The sequence below is a fragment of the Tribolium madens genome, unplaced genomic scaffold, assembly GCF_015345945.1.
Source record: "Tribolium madens isolate multiple individuals breed KSU strain unplaced genomic scaffold, Tmad_KSU_1.1 Scaffold_2;HRSCAF=44;Tcas5.2_LGX, whole genome shotgun sequence".
Classification (NCBI taxonomy): domain Eukaryota; kingdom Metazoa; phylum Arthropoda; class Insecta; order Coleoptera; family Tenebrionidae; genus Tribolium; species Tribolium madens.
Genome location: NW_025400995.1, coordinates 6,096,937 through 6,116,173, shown reverse-complemented (window position 1 = coordinate 6,116,173; position 19,237 = coordinate 6,096,937). Strand labels below are relative to the sequence as shown.

At 39.5% G+C, this 19,237-nt stretch overlaps 4 protein-coding genes across 7 annotated transcripts; 2 read left to right on the top strand and 2 right to left on the bottom strand.

Annotated features, from left to right (window-relative positions):
• Positions 1 to 65: 65 nt before the first annotated feature.
• On the top strand, positions 66 to 4,404 carry LOC123006347. The gene is made up of 6 exons (XM_044400765.1): positions 66 to 201; positions 1,041 to 1,196; positions 1,243 to 1,608; positions 1,729 to 1,958; positions 2,010 to 3,262; positions 3,311 to 4,404. The coding sequence occupies exons 2-6, from the start codon at positions 1,041 to 1,043 to the stop codon at positions 3,481 to 3,483; spliced, it is 2,178 nt and encodes a 725-aa protein (XP_044256700.1). The 5' UTR covers positions 66 to 201; the 3' UTR covers positions 3,484 to 4,404.
• A 945-nt stretch (positions 4,405 to 5,349) lies between these two features.
• LOC123006392 (regulator of G-protein signaling 20-like) lies at positions 5,350 to 10,998 on the bottom strand. 2 transcript variants are annotated; one of them, XM_044400837.1, is made up of 7 exons: positions 9,192 to 9,317; positions 8,855 to 9,133; positions 8,527 to 8,798; positions 7,877 to 7,963; positions 7,620 to 7,681; positions 7,391 to 7,557; positions 5,350 to 6,267 (listed from the first exon to the last, which is right to left on the bottom strand). In XM_044400837.1, the coding sequence occupies exons 3-7, from the start codon at positions 8,796 to 8,798 to the stop codon at positions 5,953 to 5,955; spliced, it is 903 nt and encodes a 300-aa protein (XP_044256772.1). In that variant the 5' UTR covers positions 8,855 to 9,133; positions 9,192 to 9,317; the 3' UTR covers positions 5,350 to 5,952. The 2 variants fall into 2 exon arrangements, with proteins under 2 accessions (XP_044256772.1, XP_044256771.1); XM_044400836.1 differs by lacking the exons at positions 8,855 to 9,133; positions 9,192 to 9,317 and adding an exon at positions 10,719 to 10,998.
• A 3,102-nt stretch (positions 10,999 to 14,100) lies between these two features.
• On the top strand, positions 14,101 to 17,946 carry LOC123006540 (zinc finger protein Xfin). 2 transcript variants are annotated; one of them, XM_044401101.1, is made up of 5 exons: positions 14,101 to 14,266; positions 14,760 to 15,933; positions 15,994 to 16,249; positions 16,299 to 16,388; positions 16,439 to 17,946. In XM_044401101.1, exons 2-5 carry the CDS (start codon positions 14,799 to 14,801, stop codon positions 17,577 to 17,579), a joined length of 2,622 nt encoding a protein of 873 aa, XP_044257036.1. In that variant the 5' UTR covers positions 14,101 to 14,266; positions 14,760 to 14,798; the 3' UTR covers positions 17,580 to 17,946. The 2 variants fall into 2 exon arrangements, with proteins under 2 accessions (XP_044257036.1, XP_044257035.1); XM_044401100.1 differs by having other exon boundaries at positions 14,760 to 16,249.
• LOC123006541 (trans-1,2-dihydrobenzene-1,2-diol dehydrogenase-like) lies at positions 17,928 to 19,230 on the bottom strand. Of its 2 annotated transcripts, XM_044401102.1 has the most exons (4): positions 18,999 to 19,230; positions 18,650 to 18,941; positions 18,206 to 18,603; positions 17,928 to 18,152 (listed from the first exon to the last, which is right to left on the bottom strand). In XM_044401102.1, exons 1-4 carry the CDS (start codon positions 19,198 to 19,200, stop codon positions 18,043 to 18,045), a joined length of 1,002 nt encoding a protein of 333 aa, XP_044257037.1. In that variant the 5' UTR covers positions 19,201 to 19,230; the 3' UTR covers positions 17,928 to 18,042. The 2 variants fall into 2 exon arrangements, with proteins under 2 accessions (XP_044257037.1, XP_044257038.1); XM_044401103.1 differs by lacking the exon at positions 18,999 to 19,230 and having other exon boundaries at positions 17,938 to 18,152; positions 18,206 to 18,595; positions 18,650 to 18,805.
• Positions 19,231 to 19,237: the final 7 nt, after the last annotated feature.

Below are 19,237 nucleotides of genomic sequence, written 5' to 3'. Positions count from 1 at the left end.
GACGCTGTCGGTAGTTACCGAATTGGCGTCGGTAGCGTCCGGGAGTCGACGCTATCCCAGAAGAAAATTGTTGGTGGTTGTACGCACACGCCTGCGGAAACATGGCTCAAAATCCATATTATTTGTTAAATTTTAGTTACTCATTAACTAAACGGTGCTGTAATTATTGATAATTGAATTTGGTTAAAAGTGTGACTAAAGGTGAGTTGTTTTTTCACAGGAATGTTATTAAATAAGCGGACGCTCAATTAATTACTGTATTTGCATTTTAATGCTTTTATTGGATTTTCATTCACAGCTTCATAATCTATTAAACACATTTTTCGATGTCTTTAGTAATAGACCGAGTTTATTTAAAACGTCGTTTCCGGTTTGTTTTTCTTTTAGGTAATTAGCGGGACTATTTGTTTTCCTTTGGAAAATGTTTACATTTTATTTAATCTTTGCTTTATTAAGGTCCCTTGCTCATACAATTCTTTTTTAACCACATTTCATAAACCACCTGTCTTTCACATGGTTGGTTCCGTATTGTTCAGAGAGTTAAATAAAGGCATGTCTGATAGGTATATGGGTAAACAATTAATTTATCTAGGACGATCCATTGATAATAGTCACAAAAGCCTTTTGTGTACCTTCCCTATTATTCGTTTAACACACTTTTGGAAATTTATTTTTTCTGAAAGAGGGGAACAGTTGTAATGGCCAAACATTTTACGTGCGATAAAATGTCACATGAGTGAGTTTGTAATTTCCTAGTTCGACCAAAGCTGCTGTTTCAATCTTCTCTGGTCACCATGGAGACACCCACTGTCGTGGTGCCCTCACCGGCCTGTTCTAATGATAACCCAACGAAGCATTCCGTTACATTTTGGTTGATATCACCTTGTTTAATCTCCTTGAAATAATAAATTTAATTAATTGACAAGCTCGACGCTCACACTCCCCCAGTGAACAACATAATGTAACATAAACGCTTCCACTTTTCCGGCAAATTACTCAACTCCCAAAGTTCCACTTTTTTGCACGTGAAAAAATTTCAGATGTTTGGAAGCAAACTCCGATCATGGATGGAAGCAGTGAGACCTCGCAAAAAACAACACCGAAAAGAAAAACAAACTAAAGCAAATTTAAATCCTAACACAGTTTCCTCTAACTGGCAAAACGGAAACAGTTGTGGGTCTTCCCAAGATGATCTGGTGAGTTTAGCACCGAAAGTTTTCCGAGATTAATTCTCTTGAGTAGGATGACAGGAAAGGGAATACTAATCGGAAAATAACAAATGGGGTTTTATCTGAAAATGGTCAAGCGAGTCAAGCACCTGCGACGCGATACTCTGCTAATAATCTCTCTTCTCCCGAATCGGCATACTCGACTGGATACTCTACGGATGGAACTTCGCCAGGTGCTCCACCAGACTACTACATCAATATCCGAACAGGTGTCAAATATTTTCCATCAGAGGGTGAGCGCTACAACCACGAGAACCACTTAAAACATGTGCAGCAACATCGGGTACCCAATGGTACCGATTTGGCTTTGCGAACCAAGCCTCCAACTTCTTCCACTTGTCTGTCGCCACCCATCCACAGCAATCGCAGGCCCATCATGGTAAATTCGATGTTCTTAACTTGTCTAGTTTAAAGTAGATTTGTTGAGTTTGGTAACTTGTATCAGTGTCTGCATGCATTTCGATGTGTGAATGAAGTTCTCACTGGGCGGGAGTAATAGCAGTCGCAAGAGGTGGCCGTTCAGTCACATACAGCTCCAGCATTCCAGTGTAACACCCCGGTTACATCATCCAGATTAAGCGAAGTTGTTGCTAGCCCGGTTCTTACATCCCCGAGACAGCGCAACCGGATTAGGACAAATCCCTGGGTTCCGGGAAGTACGCTAAGTCCGGGACAAATTAGACAAGAAATGCCGAAAATTACAACGGCGGTGAATGTGACTGACAGCCCGTAAGGCTATTGATTTCTGGTTATTAATGTATCTCTAACGATGAGTTGCAGAATTTCTAGAAGGTTCCTGAGTCCGTCAACTTTGCGCGGACCGAGTTTGCGAAACCAGTCACTATCCTCATCTTCCTGTTCCTCTCTAAGCGGGGCAAGTATTCATTGGGATGCGAAGAAACCATCTGCAAGTGACGAAGATGACTGTACTCTCAACGAAATGATGGGAAAATACGACGAGAGTTACGTTTACGAAAAAGAAAATGATATTCTTAGTGATAGCGATCCGACTGATTGTGATACCGACATTGACACCGGACAAGACGGTGGAGATGAAGACGAACCAATTGATGGAGAATTTGATTTCATAGATAACGGCTCATACTTGGAACTGGATCCTCGGGAAGATCGTAACACTGGACATTGTACTTATTACAACTTTGAAGTCCAGAGAAAAGCCTCTCGGAGACGTACAACTCGCCGTAGTAAACAATGCAGTGAGAAACGGCGCCGATCAAGCTCTAACAAAAAAAGACACAAGCAAATTGAGCGTGTAAATATTCAGCCGAACGGCTCTAAAAGTGCGGGTGCTACTCCCTTGTCCGTCCGTCGAACCAAGCACCATCCAATGTCGAAATTGGCCCTCGACGATTGCCTCAAAAAACGGTCTAATTCCATTAGTTTCTCTCGCGACGATCCCTTCTCGACAATTGATAAACGGGATAAAGAGGCCGATCAAAAATATCGCGAATTGATAGTCGAGGCCGAACACATCTTACGCAGCATGAAGACAAATGGCCTTTCCCCTCGGCGAGTCCCAGGCCCCGCCAATAAACGCGTCGAAATCCTGCGAAGCGCTGAATGTGCCAAACCGGAATTATTCATGAAAAATAGACTGATCGAAGAGCCTGGTCCACCGTTTACAAAAATACCGTCCAGTAATTTTAATTGTTCCAGATTTAGTCCTAAGCGAAACCACATTACTAATTTTATGATCAGCAATTCGCCCGCTTTAATGAGGCGAGACATGGAGTTGCCGACTTCCCCTCTGGCCAAAAGACCGGACTCGCCGAAATTGCGAGCGAACAGGCGCAGTCCTAAGTACAGGAAAAAGTCGAATAAGGTCAAAGTGCAGGAATGCCCCACGAGCAGTGATTCCGACGGGGAAGGGAAGGTTAACGATGCCGGTCACGGAAACCAGACAGATTCCGTGGGTTTCGGATGTCCTCAGAGTGAGCCGGTGAGAAGGAAAGTGTACTCAGGACGGGGGAAAACTGTTGCGTTCAATCTTAATTACGAGAATATTTATAATAGTAAGTCGGGCGGTTTGCTCGGTGCGGGGTTATTGATTTTTGTTGCAGATTCGCCGCCCTACTCACCCACTAGATTTGAGGCGCAGGAGTATAAGAGTAGCGCGGAAAATTTGAGACAGCAGGTTTTAATGAACACCATTGCCAATCTGAAGAAAAGTCTTGAAGATCAATCTGCTTCTTTGAAACAGGTGTACCGAAGTTCCCATAATATACAACTCTAAGTTACAGCGTATACAAATAAATTTATAATTTTATACCGTGGATGTTGAAGAAAAACACCAGTAGAGTAGGCAGGTTTTATTGATTTCCCTTTCGTATAAGCTCCAATGTTGTTTAGTTTTTATTAGTCTACTGTTATTACAAATTAACCCAAATGTAGTCGTTTAAATATTTAAGCAGACGTATAATTATTGGTAGAATTTTTTTCAGATGAAGTAGGTTTTTCGGTTTGATGTAGCGACAATAGTAGAAATTAGTTGACGTAGTGGAATAATTGTAGGGTAACTTGTCGGCCCACTTCTCCTAATCCTTAATTGAAATAAGTCAAAAATAAATTTGTTTACGCTCATACAAAACCTATTGATTTTCAAAGTTATAAAAACATTGAGTAACCTATTGTCATTTTAAGTGGGCCGCAATCAATTATGTAACAATATTTGATAGAAAAATGTAGTACAATTTAGTATAATTTCAATGTGGTATTTGGATCGGACTAATAATCTGTTAATAACGTCTTTGATTATGTTGAAGCAAATACGGCCTTGTTATTTTTGACTTTAATTTTAGATATAGTTGAATTATGACAGTAAGTGTTAATTTGTTATTTCCTAAAAAAAGGAAATGTTATTTTGAAAAAAATAACACTAAAATCGAGTTTAACTGACTGAAGGGTACTCCAAGACAGAAATGGAGATTTCACGCATTCCCTGTTAAAACTGTGCTATATTTTTAATAGGTATATGTATTTTTATAGGCACTAATACAAATACGTAACCGCCTATATGTATACTTTCAAATCACAGTCGTTATTTGAAATGTGCCTGGTTTAACTTTCGATTTCAACTTCACAGCTAAGCTATCACTGTATTCATGTTGTGATTCCTGAATTGTTAAATTTTTCAAATGTTCATCTGTAAATATAATAAAACAATAACTTTCCGCTAGATTTTCTTTTACCTTAAATTCAAAAATTTATTTTATTGCAGCGAGGCTCTAATAACGTTCATTTTGAGAATAGGCCTGCGGATCAATAATGCCGAATGCAACAACAGATTTTCTCTGGCGTAATTAAATACATCTCTGAAACGAAACATTTGAATAAATCATTGCGAAAAAATGTAAGACCACGCTGATGTTAACTGGTTGCTTCATGTTTGATTTTATAGCTCATAAATAAACGCCAACGGAGAAAATGTCTTATTTAAGGGTGCTACTGAATTACACCTTCTTTATAAAGTCGATACTGGGGGAAAATGCAGTATTTTTATTTTGTACTTTACCACGTTTTATGCCATCTTGATCCTATAAAACTGCGGCTGAAAAGTGCAATATCGTAAAATATTAGAACCGGCGCATCCACCATTTTCTGCAATATTGAAACAAGGCTTAAATTAAAAAACTAATTTATGACGTCGATTTGAGACTAAATTAACGAGAATAAAAAATAAAACAAATGCTTTAATAATGTTAAAGATCACGTTTTGTAGTACTGCAGTTTCGACCTGGTGTTGATTAAGAATAATCCGTATAAATTTATCACTAGTGAAACTTTTTCTTTGTAAAATTTAACGAGAATGGAAAGTTTTATTAATGATGTTGTTGTGGGGTGGTATCAGATAGAAAGGCTTGTTGGATGTTATCGTTCTATCTGAATTAGAGTCAGATTTCGTGCTATTTTGATGTGGTACAAAATCTGAGTATCGTGATTGCGGAAAAAAGTACGTGCGAATCAATAGTAGAAGTATGTCAAGAAACGACGACGACGGCGACGACGACGTCTCCGCAACGCTATCGATTAGGCGAAAATGGAAAGGAAAAATTTGGCGGAGTGTTGAATGATTTTGGGAATGATAAATAAACAGCGATTATAAATGAAGACAACAAACGTATATTTGATATTTATTTATATGAATTCACAGTGTGTCGATTATTAGTGTACTATAATTGGGGTACATGGTGTGGTGCAAGTAGAATGAGGGCAGGGCTGACCGCCATGGTCGAATCGCTACGTATTTATATCACATCTTCATATTGTAAGTCGCGGCGAGCGGCGTCGTGGCGGTCCCATGGCGGAGGGATGGGATGGGTTGACTAGTGAGACAAGTAGCCCTTATTATTACTTAATCTTATGCCACATTATCCTAATCCTAGAAGTGAGATGAACCATAACTTCGTTATTACACAACACTAATATTTAAGAAGTGAGCGACGAGTGACGTCCAAGTCTGATTGCTATGAAATGCACGCGGTAACAAAATAACGGTTTGTAACGTCACTGTCCCGATCTGGGATTGGTCCGTTGACGACACCGGTCCACGGTCTAGCACTTTATGGAACTGACGGTGCATCGGTGTCGGAGCGAGGAATGATCCGAAGAGGGCGTGTGGCCTTAGCCGCCCTTCCGACTTCCGAGTTATTGTCGACTGTCGAGTCTAGATCTCGTTAGGCCGCCGTCAAAGGCCGGAAGAACGCTACCCGTGGGGTCCCGGCCCGTCCTGATCCGGCGCTAGCGACGATCGCTCGTCCTTTTCACCCTGCTGTTGTTGCTGCTGCTGCTGCTGCTGCTGCTGCTGCTGTTGTTGCTGCTGCTGCTGCTGCTGCTGCTGCTGTTGCTGTGGCGGCTGCTGCTGAGCCAGCGACCGGTACAAGGGAGAGTTTACAAACCGAGGGTAGCTATCTCGATGCATCAATGTGTAAATCTGCAGCTGAGCGTCGTCGAATGTGTGCGGCGTCGGCTCCACCATGTTGCGGTTCACGATTTCGCGAACTCGAGCGTCCAAAGACACCTGAAGAAATATGACAAACTAAGCATTTCAATATTACAAAAACCGGTTTTACCGGTTTAGATCGGTTACAAAGCTTAAGAAACAGGTTTAAACATTCTGAATTCGTAAACAGGACGATAATAAGAGAACATTCTATTGACAAGAAATAAACGTGGGAGTAGGAGATTATTTACTAGATCGACATCAAAATAACGCGTCAAAAAGAACTAATTACACATCACTCATATTTCAGCAAACAACTGAAAATAGTTCAAAGATAATTAATATAGATTTGTCTGAAATCTTCCCAAAGGCAGTAGAACTATCTAATTTTAGTTAGGTATCTAGACTCAATGTTTGAATTAAGCAAAGAAGACAGATTTCAGCTAGTTTGTAAGGCCAAGTCAGTAGGTGTATTTAGATTTTGGTATACTTATTAGAAATGACAAGTCAGTACAACGACCTGGGAACATGTCATGATCCAAATATTAAAAAAGCAACTTGTAGTTAGTGAAAACGTGACATAGAAACAGAAGAAAAACTCGGAAAGTTTTGAGAACCTGGAGAATTTTCGTAACTAAGAAGAGATTTATTGTTTTTCCACGATTACTAAAATTATGGTTTATTGCAAAGCGGTTGGAGCTTTGCAATAAATTTGCGGAATTAAAAAATACTGAAAATTTAATGCAACGGAAAATTTTTCATAATTTAGTTGAGTTAAGTTTCGGTCGATATTGAAGTTGATCATTTTCCGATAAAACTGTTTATGTGTATATGTGATTAGTTTTGTGGTAAATATTGGATGATGTAAGAGAGACGGTCTGTTGGATTTTGTGACAAATTCTGGTGTATTTGAGGGCATGAACTAACATTGTGGTCTAGTGAATATATGATTTCACCTAGACAGCGGTGGCATATATCAAAGGGTTAAACAATCATGTTTGCGTACAGCTATTTCGTGACTGGTCCTATAAATTTGTGTGTATAGACTGAATTGCCTCGGAAATAGCACAGGAGTGGTGGAATTTTCTTAATCGAACGCAATCTGGTTATTGTCTAGAGCTAGACATAGTAATATTGTCGTAGGTCTTGGGAACTTGAATGGTTCCATTAACCAAAAGAGTAAAGAAAATCGATGTCTTACCTCTTTGGGTGATAGAATCGAAATATAGTCTTCGTATATGATTCTTGCTTTCTCTTCAACAGCTTCAGGATTGTTTTCTTTTTTTAAATCTTCACATGCCAGCCAGAATAATATATTTTCTTCCGAGTATTCGCACCGTAGGAAATCTCTAAAAACTTTTCGTCCAGCTAGAAACGAAATAAAACCAAACTAAATCTACTGAAGACCGACGAATGCATGCCACACTTACCGGGGCTTCGCATAAGTTTATCAAAAGATCTACCCCAACTTCTGATTTCCTCTAAAGAAGGACTGGAAAGCATTTACGTTAGAATCGTAATTGCCAATCTTAGCTCAAAGCTGTTCCTTAAAAGAGGCAAGGAAAGAGATATTTTTCTTGATTCGATGTATTTTGAAAATTGAAAAAACGAAAACGCGTAAACTAAAAATTAGATAACATATTCTTTTCTTACCGGAACAGCCCATACAAAAAAGAACACTACTCACGGTGGGTCTCCATCATAATTTAAAAGATCTGAGTTATTGGAATTTCTTGTAGGGCCATTTTCATCGTTTCCTTTTCCAGGGGTTGAACTGGAATCAAGCAGTGATGTCAAAATCGATATCTCGTGTCAACTATAATTTGTTTTGTGCTTTTATTGTGAATGGAAGTGCTAGTCGCGCATTGCGGTGTAAAATGTTTGTTTGAAAATTGTTTTATTTTCACTCATACGATCGGTCGGACGATTACAGTAAAATTATAAATGGTCTGACGCTGTATGCAATTAACAAACTGAATAAAACAAAAACACTTTTCCCATTTAGCACCCACCGCAAACCTATTGTACGGTACTCCTAAAGGTGGAGTAAATGAACGTTAATTATTCTATTACGTCCAATGTAAACAAAAATAAACATTAGTAGATTGAAAAAATCAAGTAAGAGGTCTGTGGCCCTAATGTCGATTAAATTAAATTCTGTAGGCCGTGCACCGAGTGGAAATAATTTATGAATTTGCGTAAGAAATATATTTCAGTAATATAAATAATGCGGCGATCTCGTTTGAGTGTTAGGATTATGGCGGCGCTTGAGTTTATTTGTTCAAAAAGGAGCACATGCGATATTAGTCATGTCGGTGTCGATCGGGTTGTAATTACCAGGAACAGCTGCAGCAACAGCACCAGCAAAGGCAACAGGGCTTGGGACGCAGTGGGGCGCCTTGGCCAGGCTGAGGGCCGTTTTGGGGGCCTGACTGAGACCCCGCCGAGGTCGGGGGACCTCCTCTGGAGTTTGGAGGCGTAGCGAGACTAGCACTGCTAGATCCTCGAAGTCTGCAACCTGCCCCAGCTGTAGCTCCTGGACCGGTCGCTGGCCCACCCCCAGGCCCCGCTCTGTTTTCCGTCACCCGCTCAGTTACGCTACAAGACATCTGCAAACAAATCCAAGCTTGATTACTCTTGATTAAACAACATTCCGATCATTTACATTCAGCTAATTTTAGTCCATTCAGTGAAAATCGCTTGCCTGTCTTACATTTTATAGGTTTATAATACAGTTTTATTATTCGGCACTGCTGCTGTAAAAATAACGATATAATCTGTACAGTCACGCTCGCAAACTTCACGTCAGGAATATTAAAAATGGCTGATCTCAGATCTATACTAAAAATTTTATTTCGCGAATTCGCGCAATATTGTTCCAAAAATTGCAAGTCTCCCCCGAAAATATTTCAATTTTGCCCATGGAATTGTTAACTGATAAAGACTAAAACATTGATAATTACTAATAACATTTTCATGTATTACAACTTTGCATCACATACAATATTATCTTCCAATTGACGTTTTGTGTAGTCAATTTGGCATTGTACTGTCTAACATTGTTCCTATATTATACAATACAATGAAACTGTAGAATCACTCCCATTGTTGGAAATAAGCGCTGATAAATCCAAACATCTTATCACAGGATTAGGTCCAGCTTTACTGTCATTCTACGATTTCATGAACAAAACAGTTTATTTGCAACAAAAAAAACATAGTCTAAAGCACGATTCATTTTTTTATATACCTACAAATTTAGTCACGACAACGTTGATGTAGAAACGTGAAATACTCTAATTGCTTATTGATTAGTACTTCACTTTACTTAAACAACACTTAGGAATTTCACTCGTTTGTATATGAAATTTTCGGTTCAATAATGACGGTGATAATAATGGTAATAAAATGAGAAAAAAAATAAACAAAAATAATAAGTTTATTGAAATTTGTCTCTATGTAATGATTTTTTTTTGTTTTTTTTTTGTATAGGTATATATTTATTTACGATATATTTGTCTAGGGTAAATTAGTTCTAGCCAGATGTTCGAGTTCAAGTTCAAGAAACAATTAATTTTAGTTTGGAATAATAGTTTCTAAAGTTTGAATAAACTGATTCAGTTGTCGCCTTTGTCCTATATTATTTACTTAACACCAAACTTTGTATAATTTAAAAATGAAATATGTAACTAACTTAATGAAAATTTAAAGGAACAAATGAAAAAGTAATGTAAAATTCTATCTAACTAAAAGGCAAATAAAAATTCATGTTGTCTTTTAGTATGTTATTCGGAATTATGAAGCCATATTTGAGCTCTAAAAAAAGCTTTTAATGATGACATGATTCTATTGCTATTAAACTGGTCAAATAAAAGCACTGCAAACCTGTATTTACAGAATTTAACAGATTTTAATAATTTCCATATTCAAATACATAGTAATGTTGTAACATTCCAGTCCAGTTAAGCGATTTCAATATGAGAAAATTCATTAAAAAATTTCTATAATGTTGTATGTTTTTTCTGCCATCTTACGACTGCCCTTCTGCAATGTAGAGATTTTTTGTACCGCAATGAATTTCCTTTTGTCTGTGGTTGTTTAATTCAGAACCGTTTGCGTATTTTGTTTATATCACGCGAGAGTTAGTGACGATGTTGAAATAATCAGTTGGGAGTAACTATAATAACTTCTAGGCAAGAGGTATCGAAAAGTTTGATTTGGGGAGTGGAAAAGATCCGATCCCCGGAAGTGGGTCATAGGAGTGATAGGTCGATATTCCGGTGGTGGTGGGTCGGGCCTCGATCGCGATCTCGATCTCGATCTCGGCCTCGGTCTCAGCTTCAGCCTCAGCCTGATCGTCGGCGGCCGGACGTGGTGGAGTCGTCATCGCGGCGTTGGGGGCGTCGAAGGCCGGGCCGAGAAGTCGGTGGCGGCGTCGCCGCCGCACTTGTTGCGGTCGCGCTCCCGGGCCGGGCTGCGTGTATTGATCGCGGGAGGGGTGGAAGCGTGGGGCTGACGTCAGCGCCTACCTTTATCAATGGCCATGAAGGTAGCTGTCGGCACACGTGCCCGCTGCAGCCGAGCCTTGGGCCATGCCCGGAGGTCCTAAAGGGCGCGGGCCATCGGCCACGGGCTGGGGCCCTTGATGCGGGTTGCTCACTGCCGCACTCGGACACTGACACTCCGCCGCAGTCGCTCGTTAGCCCGGTTGTCACACCTCACACCCATCTCGGAACGCTGGACGACGCGGTTATTGACGCTGGACGTCGAAGCGATGGCCGCGAGTACGGGAGAGATCGCGAGTACGGTCCCTACGTGGACTGATAGGTTGCGCTCGGACGTCCCGAAGCGGCGTCGTGCGCCGATCCCACATGGCGCATGCCGATGCCGACGGCGTCGGACACCGCCACCGCCACCGCCACCGCCACCGCCACCGCCAACGCCGCCAATACACCACGTCGAACGACGCTACGATGCTACGACGCTACACCTACTTTCACTCGACGCGAAAACGCGATACGCAATAGACATCTAACTCACAACTTAAGCACATCACGCACTTTTACTCGCCTATCAAAACAATACACCACTCTAATTAAACAAATTTTTCGTTTTAATTCGAACTCGTTCCCGTTGCTGCTCAAAATATGTTCAAAATCTCTCATGAAATACAAACAAATTTTCGGAATATTTTTATTTTATTAATATATTTTTTGTAAATTTCTAATACTCTACTACGTCTAAAACTTCCTTCTTCAATCTTTAAATTTACTAATAGCATTAAAACCGAAATGGCTTATTTAAAATTAAATTTATTTTGGCTCCGTATGTATACTCCAAGTGATGGAAAATGTTAATGTGTTAATTTAATAAGTGCGATACAAAAGTACAACATGTTAAATGTCGTTTTTACGTTAGACAATAATGAAAGTGACACTAACTACATGTTAAATGTTTCTTATTGGCTTTTATATCACACTATTGTTCTATCAAATTTCACTTGTTTTCGATAACAATTCGTACTTAAGATTCAAATTCTAACAGTTGAGAGAATTTACATCAATTAGCAAAACTTCATTAAAAAGAAAAACAGAAATCATGAATATATGAGTGTACATTGGGGAATATATGAACGTACACTGATTGCTCACAAGATGAAAGTTTTATTAATATGTAGTATCTAACAAACTGAGGAAAATTGAAAACTTATGATTTTATCATATCAAAGAGTCTGATTGGATTCTACAAAACAAATGATAGAGAGCAACCGAAATCCAGCCCTTAATTTGCATTTTACAAAGGAATTAATTCGTGTTATGGAGAGTATTGTGATTATTCACATATTGAATCTAAATTTACAAATGCAAATGATTTGTTATTTGTGCAATTAATGATTTTAAATAAAGAGAACACCTGTAGAATCGTATTCATCATTGATTTAGTCATAGTAGCTTAAGCATCGATTTTACTAATGAATGAACCAAAAGGGAATAATTGTATTAATTGATTAACTGATGCTTCCACTCAAATGGACATACAAAATACTGACATATAATCGATAACATAATTCGCTAAACGGAAATTTCTTGACAATTTTTTAGAGAGAATATGATAAAATGGGTCAAACAAAGTAGAACATTAGGAATATTATGATTAGGACGTAGGTTGTCCGACTGTAGCAGTCTCACACCGGGGTTGCTGCTCTCATCGTCATCAATCATTATTACTTATGCCCAAATAAAATGGAGCATGTTTTAGAGAATGGATAATTTGGTTCAAACATTTTTGACGTGTGTTTATTTGGAACAAGGATAACTAATTGATTGATTCCCCCGAGCGAAATCAATGTAATTGGGTTAATTTTATCTCAGTTAACAGTTGATCCATTGTAAATTGTCAAATCGTACAAGTTGCAGATATGTGCATGTCGAACAAGTAAAATCGTACTGTAAACTTTGTCTTTAGCACTAACAAACTCTTTGGTCTGTAAATTCCTGCACCTGATCAAACAAATTAGAAAGAGGCAAGGATGGAGTTGGTTGGTATAAGGCGATGATGCAGCAGTCTGATTGGCGACAATACCCACATCGACAGCGGTTTTGGCCTACGACCCACATGCACCACGTCGTGGATCGATATTGATATTTGCGATTGCGCTGTTTTGTTGACACTCTGATGTTCCTTAAAGAACTTATGCCACTAATGACAGACTCGTTTAATTTGAAGCGACGTTAAATTATAGGACTACTTCTTTTGATCAGATCTACCTATTTGGAATTCTCAACTAGCAATTTTTTGGTTTATGTATGAGCTCTCATTAGTCATTAGTCATTACTCATTACAAAGGGAATATCCTATTAGATGATAAAATGCTAAATTGGGAAAATTTTGCGATTAAAGACTAAAAGATTAATGAGGTACTTTGTTATACGAAGCAGATTTATTGACACATTAGGTGTGCAACTAATTCGATAAAGTTCTCATTAATATTGTCCGGGAGTCCTTTATTTAACATTCAATATATTAAACTAATTACCCTAATTAAGTTCTACAAAGATGATCCATGTCGGCTTGGAATTACATAAAATTTTCCGTAGTCTGCAACTCCATAGGATGAAGTGAAACAAAATGCTAAAAAAGTGATTTAGTTTGACCAAATAGTATCTTGGCTACAATAGATTATTGCTTTATTATCGTCAATTAACTCCTGTTGGGAAAAGGCAAACCGGTTTAGGACCCTTTTGAGAAGCGTACAAAATTGTATTTGCTCAATTGAGTGTATTTAAATTTATTGAAAGAAAATTGTTGACAGATGAGAGGTAGAAATGAATGAGAATGTTTTGATTTTGATCGATTGTTTTGTGTGATTGCACTTTGTATGATGATCCGCGTCAGGTTTGTTGTCCATATCAGGTGTAGACGTAATATAAAAAGGTGAGTTTGTAGAAAATAAATGTTCGTCGAGTTCCGGCACATCGGTGTTCTTTTGAGTCCGTTCAGCCTTCGGTGAGCTCACCCTCCCGTAATTCTGGTTGCTTGGCAACCCCTGCCAGCCACCCCTTAAACTTCCCCGCGAGAGACGAACCCCCTCGCGCAATAGTTTTTATATGATAGCTCCGATAGCTTTCTTCTAGTGGATGGTGAAGCTTGCGCCCTCATCCCTACGAGGCCCTTAATTCTCGGATGCATCGTTCGGCTTCGGAGTATTAGAGAATGTAGGAGTCGGGGGCGTCGGAATTCGTTCGTCCCCATGTCCCTCGCGCTAACAGCCTTGTGCGTATAGTAGGGTGAGATCTGGAACGGCCGCGAAAGGTGGTTGTGGGCCGGGCGGGGTGATCGGGGTCGGGAAACGGGGAGCGATAGTGGGGTGGCATGGGGGGGGGTAGGGCCGGGGGCGGAGGGCCCCGGGCAGCGGGTGCCGCAGTGTTGGGTGGGTCAGATATCGCAGAAGCAGACGTCCCATGCGTTCGTTACGCTCTCCATAGTCCGTACTATAGTACTAGTGGTTCGTGACATGCAGTGATCGGTGCATTCGACAGGAGAAGCTGTCATGCTGCCCTTTGCCGACACACAAGTGGTAAGATTTCTACCCTCTGAAGGCCACCGTGCTCTGCATACAAGCGGTTTGCACGGATGCAACTTACAACTTACCACCCTGCGCGATTTCCGCTCAATTCGCTAAGACCCGCGCCCCGCGAACTTGCCCACTGCTTGCGCACATTCGGTTCAATTTTTTCCTAATTTTTACACATTTTCATGTTCACGTCATGATATACAGACCCACCCCACACCCTCGTCCACACGACGACACGAAAAATCAGTCGCTCTGTCACACCGTTTGGATATTTTTGTGATCCATTACCAACGCAACTCGCGCATCCGATCAAATCACACATTATTCAATAACCCCATAAAACATGAAACTATACCAAATTTTGATATCCGGCCCAGCCTCGACCGCAGACAACCACAAATTATGCCCATTCTACAAGCAATAAAAAGATACATACGAAATATTACATGTAAAAATTAATTTCCGCTCCAATAATAAACCTTAATTGGTTTCGCAGGAAAAAAATAGGCCTCATCAGTGAGGCTCTTTCGCTACTATGGAGGTGGCAATGCCCATGTCGGGTACTGCCATCGATTGCTATGAAGACATGTTCAAGGAAATAACCAGGAAGCTTTACGGCGAGGACGGCTTGCCTGAATTAACTGGAACCGAACGACTCCCCACAAACCAGGATCGTGGCTTAACTCCGATTGATTATGACGTAGACAATCCAATTTTAAAGCCGGAAGAACATTTAACTGCATTTGGCTTAGCTGCGTTAATGCAAAATGGTTTCCCCGCAACAGGAATACTCAATTCGACTTTTCAACAACACAAATCAACAACAACAACAACAACCGTTGAAGATAAGTGGACCGCCAATGAAGACGCTCTCCAATGGACACAATCGAAAATTGCCACTTACAATCCATCACAGAAATTGTTTCGATGCGCGGAATGTGATTGTGTCGGATATCTCCCAAGAGTTGCTGAACATTGGTTAGGGACTCATTCAAATTTAAGAGCTTTTCAATGTCCACAATGTCCATATGAAAGTGCGTGGGCAAGGTGTGTACGAATGCATTTGAGTCGACAACATAATATCAACACCGACGAAACGTCAGACACTTTGGCCAAAAATAATCCAATTTTGCAAGAAATCACAAAATACCTTCAAAGGCTCAAAAATAAATTAGAAAACAATTGTTCGAAACCACATATAAATAATTCTCAAATATTAGACGATTTTCAATCCTCTTCGAGTTCTACAAATAATCATCTCAACAATCAAGTGGTTTCTACAAATTCCGAAGCAACCAGTAGTTCGACCAAAAGATATACCTGTACCTATTGCCCCTACGCTACCGATCGCAGAGATTTATTTACGAGGCATGAAAATATTCATCGCGAAGAGAAACCGTTCCAATGTTACGTCTGTCAGAAACAATTCAATAGAGCGGATCATGTTAAAAAGCACTTCCTTCGAATGCATAGGGAGCACCCTTATGATTTGAACAGGATACGCCGACATCCTCCGAAAAACGCTTCAGGAATGTCGTATTATCAAAAATACAATGCAAATTCTACAAATCAATCACCGGATTCAATATCTTCGCTGGCAAATATTAATTCTCTTTCCATTCCAAACGGATTTAATAACATATCGCGTAATGCTAATAATATCAGACCAGGTAATAGTACAGATATGAAGAACGGAATTACAAATATTAAATCTGGGAATATTTCTAAAGGTAATGGAAAAAAGAAAGGCGAAAAACGCTTCACTTGTTGTTATTGCTCTTGGTCGGGGGTAGATAACTGGTGCTTAAAGCGTCACATGAACACTCATTTAAAACCATTTGTGTGTGGTCTATGTGATTACAAAGCAGCGAGATCAGAAAGATTAGCAACCCATGTACTAAAAGTACACAATAAAAGAGCTTGCGGCAAATGTAGTTTTTTGGCTGACGATCCCGCCCAATTGACAGTACATCAACAAGAGCATCAGTAAGTACGATATATTAAATACAACACGCAATAAATGTGTTATTTTTAGTCCTTTGGAACAGAGAAACCGATCTGGAACTAATATTTTGAGAAATACTTCCTTCAATAATAGCACGGCAACATCATCATCTTCGTGCAGGTGAGTACTTATAATTAGCTCGAATCGTGTTTAATTGTGTTTGATTCTAGTCAAAGCCAAACAGGTTTGAAGCCTCATGAGTTGAGTGCCGCTGCAGCTTTGCTTCAACACAGTAATCGATTACTTCAAAACGACAACAAATGGAAGAATCACACTCCAAAACAACACGGAGCTGCTCGTCTTTTCAACTACATGGAAGCCAGCGATGGATCAGAGCCAGAATCGGAATCTCGAGGAGCTGAAGATATGAGTCGGTTGAACTTGAATCATCGAATTCAGTCGGATTTTCTTGAGGCGGGAGATGTTGGTAGCCAGGTCGACGAAGAAGAGGGTGAAGAGATGGAACTCCCTTTGTTCGTCTGCCCCACGTGCGGCTGCGAGTTCGAGGACGACATGTCACTTGAAACCCATCAATACACGCACCGTCACAGCACTACATCTCCCGCAAAATCCGACAACTCCAAAGAGAATGTCAACCCTAATTTAAAGTATCGATGTTGTTTGTGCGATTTTGCCTTTGAGAATCAATCTTCTGTTATGGCGCACATGGTATCTCATTCGAGCCTAACGACTGGGGCGCAAGCGAAGTCGACTTTGACGAAGCGTTCTCGGAAACAAAGTCGACCGAAAAAAATGGTGTTGCCGTTTTGGGATTTGAATGAAATCGAAGTGTTGCGGCACCTCAATGGGAACTTAAACAGCGAGATGCAACAGGCCTCAAGTTCAACCACGATGGAGGTGTCCAAGAAGTACATGGCCAAAATTGTCGCTCGCAAAGGACTGTATTGCGTTCTCTGCAAAAGCTCCAACGTGAACAGATATCACACTAAGGCGAGCTTAGCATTGCATCACTACTGGAAACACTTAAACAAGAGGTTCAAGTGTGAACATTGCGACCTACATTTCCGACATCGGTATCAGTGTGTGCTACATGCCAGTCGTGAGCATATAAATAAACCACCGATTCTTAAGTCTCAAACAGTGCCTATTAAAGAACCAATTCATTCCACAGTACCTGCTTCCCAGGACGCCCATCATTTCTTCACAAATTCTCAAACTGTTACTGTACCTGACTCATCATCTAATGCGCATAAGATAGGGATGTCGTTTTTTGACCATTCATTCATACACCCTACCAACGCCATTAACAGTCATATGCCAATCATCATACCTACTTTTCCACCAAATTAAACTAACCTTCTGCGTTACTTTTTACTATCGACAACTTGGCTAGGTACTATAAAAGTGACCTTCAAAAATTTTCTTTACGTGCTTGTATCGTAAGTATTTTCGGAACAAACTTAAATGCAATCATATTTTTTATTAGTCTAAATTTTCGTGCAATATCTGTTATTTGGTGATGTTTATTATTATACTTATTTACTTTAAATATTATAAAACAAAAGACTGCAATATTTTGTTTCTTTGTACTATATGTTTAGAAAACCTATATGTTTGTAAGTATGTTATTGTTTATTCTTATTACTTTTGTTAACATGTACTATTTATTATTCATGTCATGTAATGTGTTTTTTTGTATTATTAATAAAATTGTAAACCAGCAACTCGTGTTTTATGCAATGACCCCCACCGTGTAATCAATCATACACGCAACCAGTAAAACACACAAAGTTCTCTCAACAAAGCTGTTTATTTATTCAAAATCTTGTGGAAAAACAACCCCAACTTCTTTCCTCATTAAATCCATCAGCTGGGCAAGTTCAATTGATTCAAGGTGAGACATATGAGCACTTTCTATTTTACCTAAAATGCAAGCCAAAAGTAACACTAAGAAACAAGACATTGTTCATTCCAACCTGCTTTTATACATTGACGAGCTTCTTCAGCTTCAAAAGCCAACCCAGCACTATTCTTATGAAAGAAAGCAACTGGTGATTTAGGCAACTCGTACTGGTAAGTTTTCTCGGGCGTAATAAGTTGAGTGGGACACCAAAAATCGGGCATTCTGATTGTACCTTTGGTACCAACAACAATTCCTTCATTTGGTAAAGATATCCTTGCTGAAGTGCTAACAACTGCCATCTTGCCATCAGGATAGGTGATAATAACACCGGCACTTTCGTCGGTTTTTTTGTCATTCAAATGACCATTGACGGCAATTTTGATTGGACGCAATCCACGGAAAACATATTGTTGGAATTGCAATATGTAGACGCCCAAATCTAAGATGGCACCACCTCCCATTTCTATAGCTCTTTTTTAATAATAAGAATATGCATTTTTTTTAGTAAGGGTCTTACTTGAGTCTCTCAACATGTTGTAAAGCGTGTCCAAAATGAACTGAAGCAAAAAGAACTTCACCAATAGCTCCAGAATCAATCAATCTCTTCATTTCCTTGTAAGCTGGAAAACAGCGAGACCATATTGCTTCCATTAAAAACAAATTCTTTTGATGTGCGAGTTCCACAAGTTTCCGAGTTTGTTTTTCATTCATAGTAAAAGGTTTTTCACATAAAACATGCTTTCCATGCTCTAACATTAATTTTGAAACTTCAAAATGTTGGGGATTTAAATTTCCAACATATACGATATCTTGAAAAATCAAAAATAAATATTTTCGATGAATGGAGAAAAAAATGGCTTACTTACCTACTTCTTTGTCTTTTGCAATCCCTTCATAGCCTTCGTAGGCTTTTGGAATTTTGTGATCTTTGGCAAATTTTTGGGCATTATTTAATGATCTAGCACCAACTGCTACAATTTTATGGTCGGTTTCTGGGTATGTTTGAACTGCTGTCACAAAATCGTGACAGATTCTGCCTGCTGAAACTATACCCCATTTCAATGCCATGTTTGGTATTACTACTACCTACTGATGGAAAGTTAAC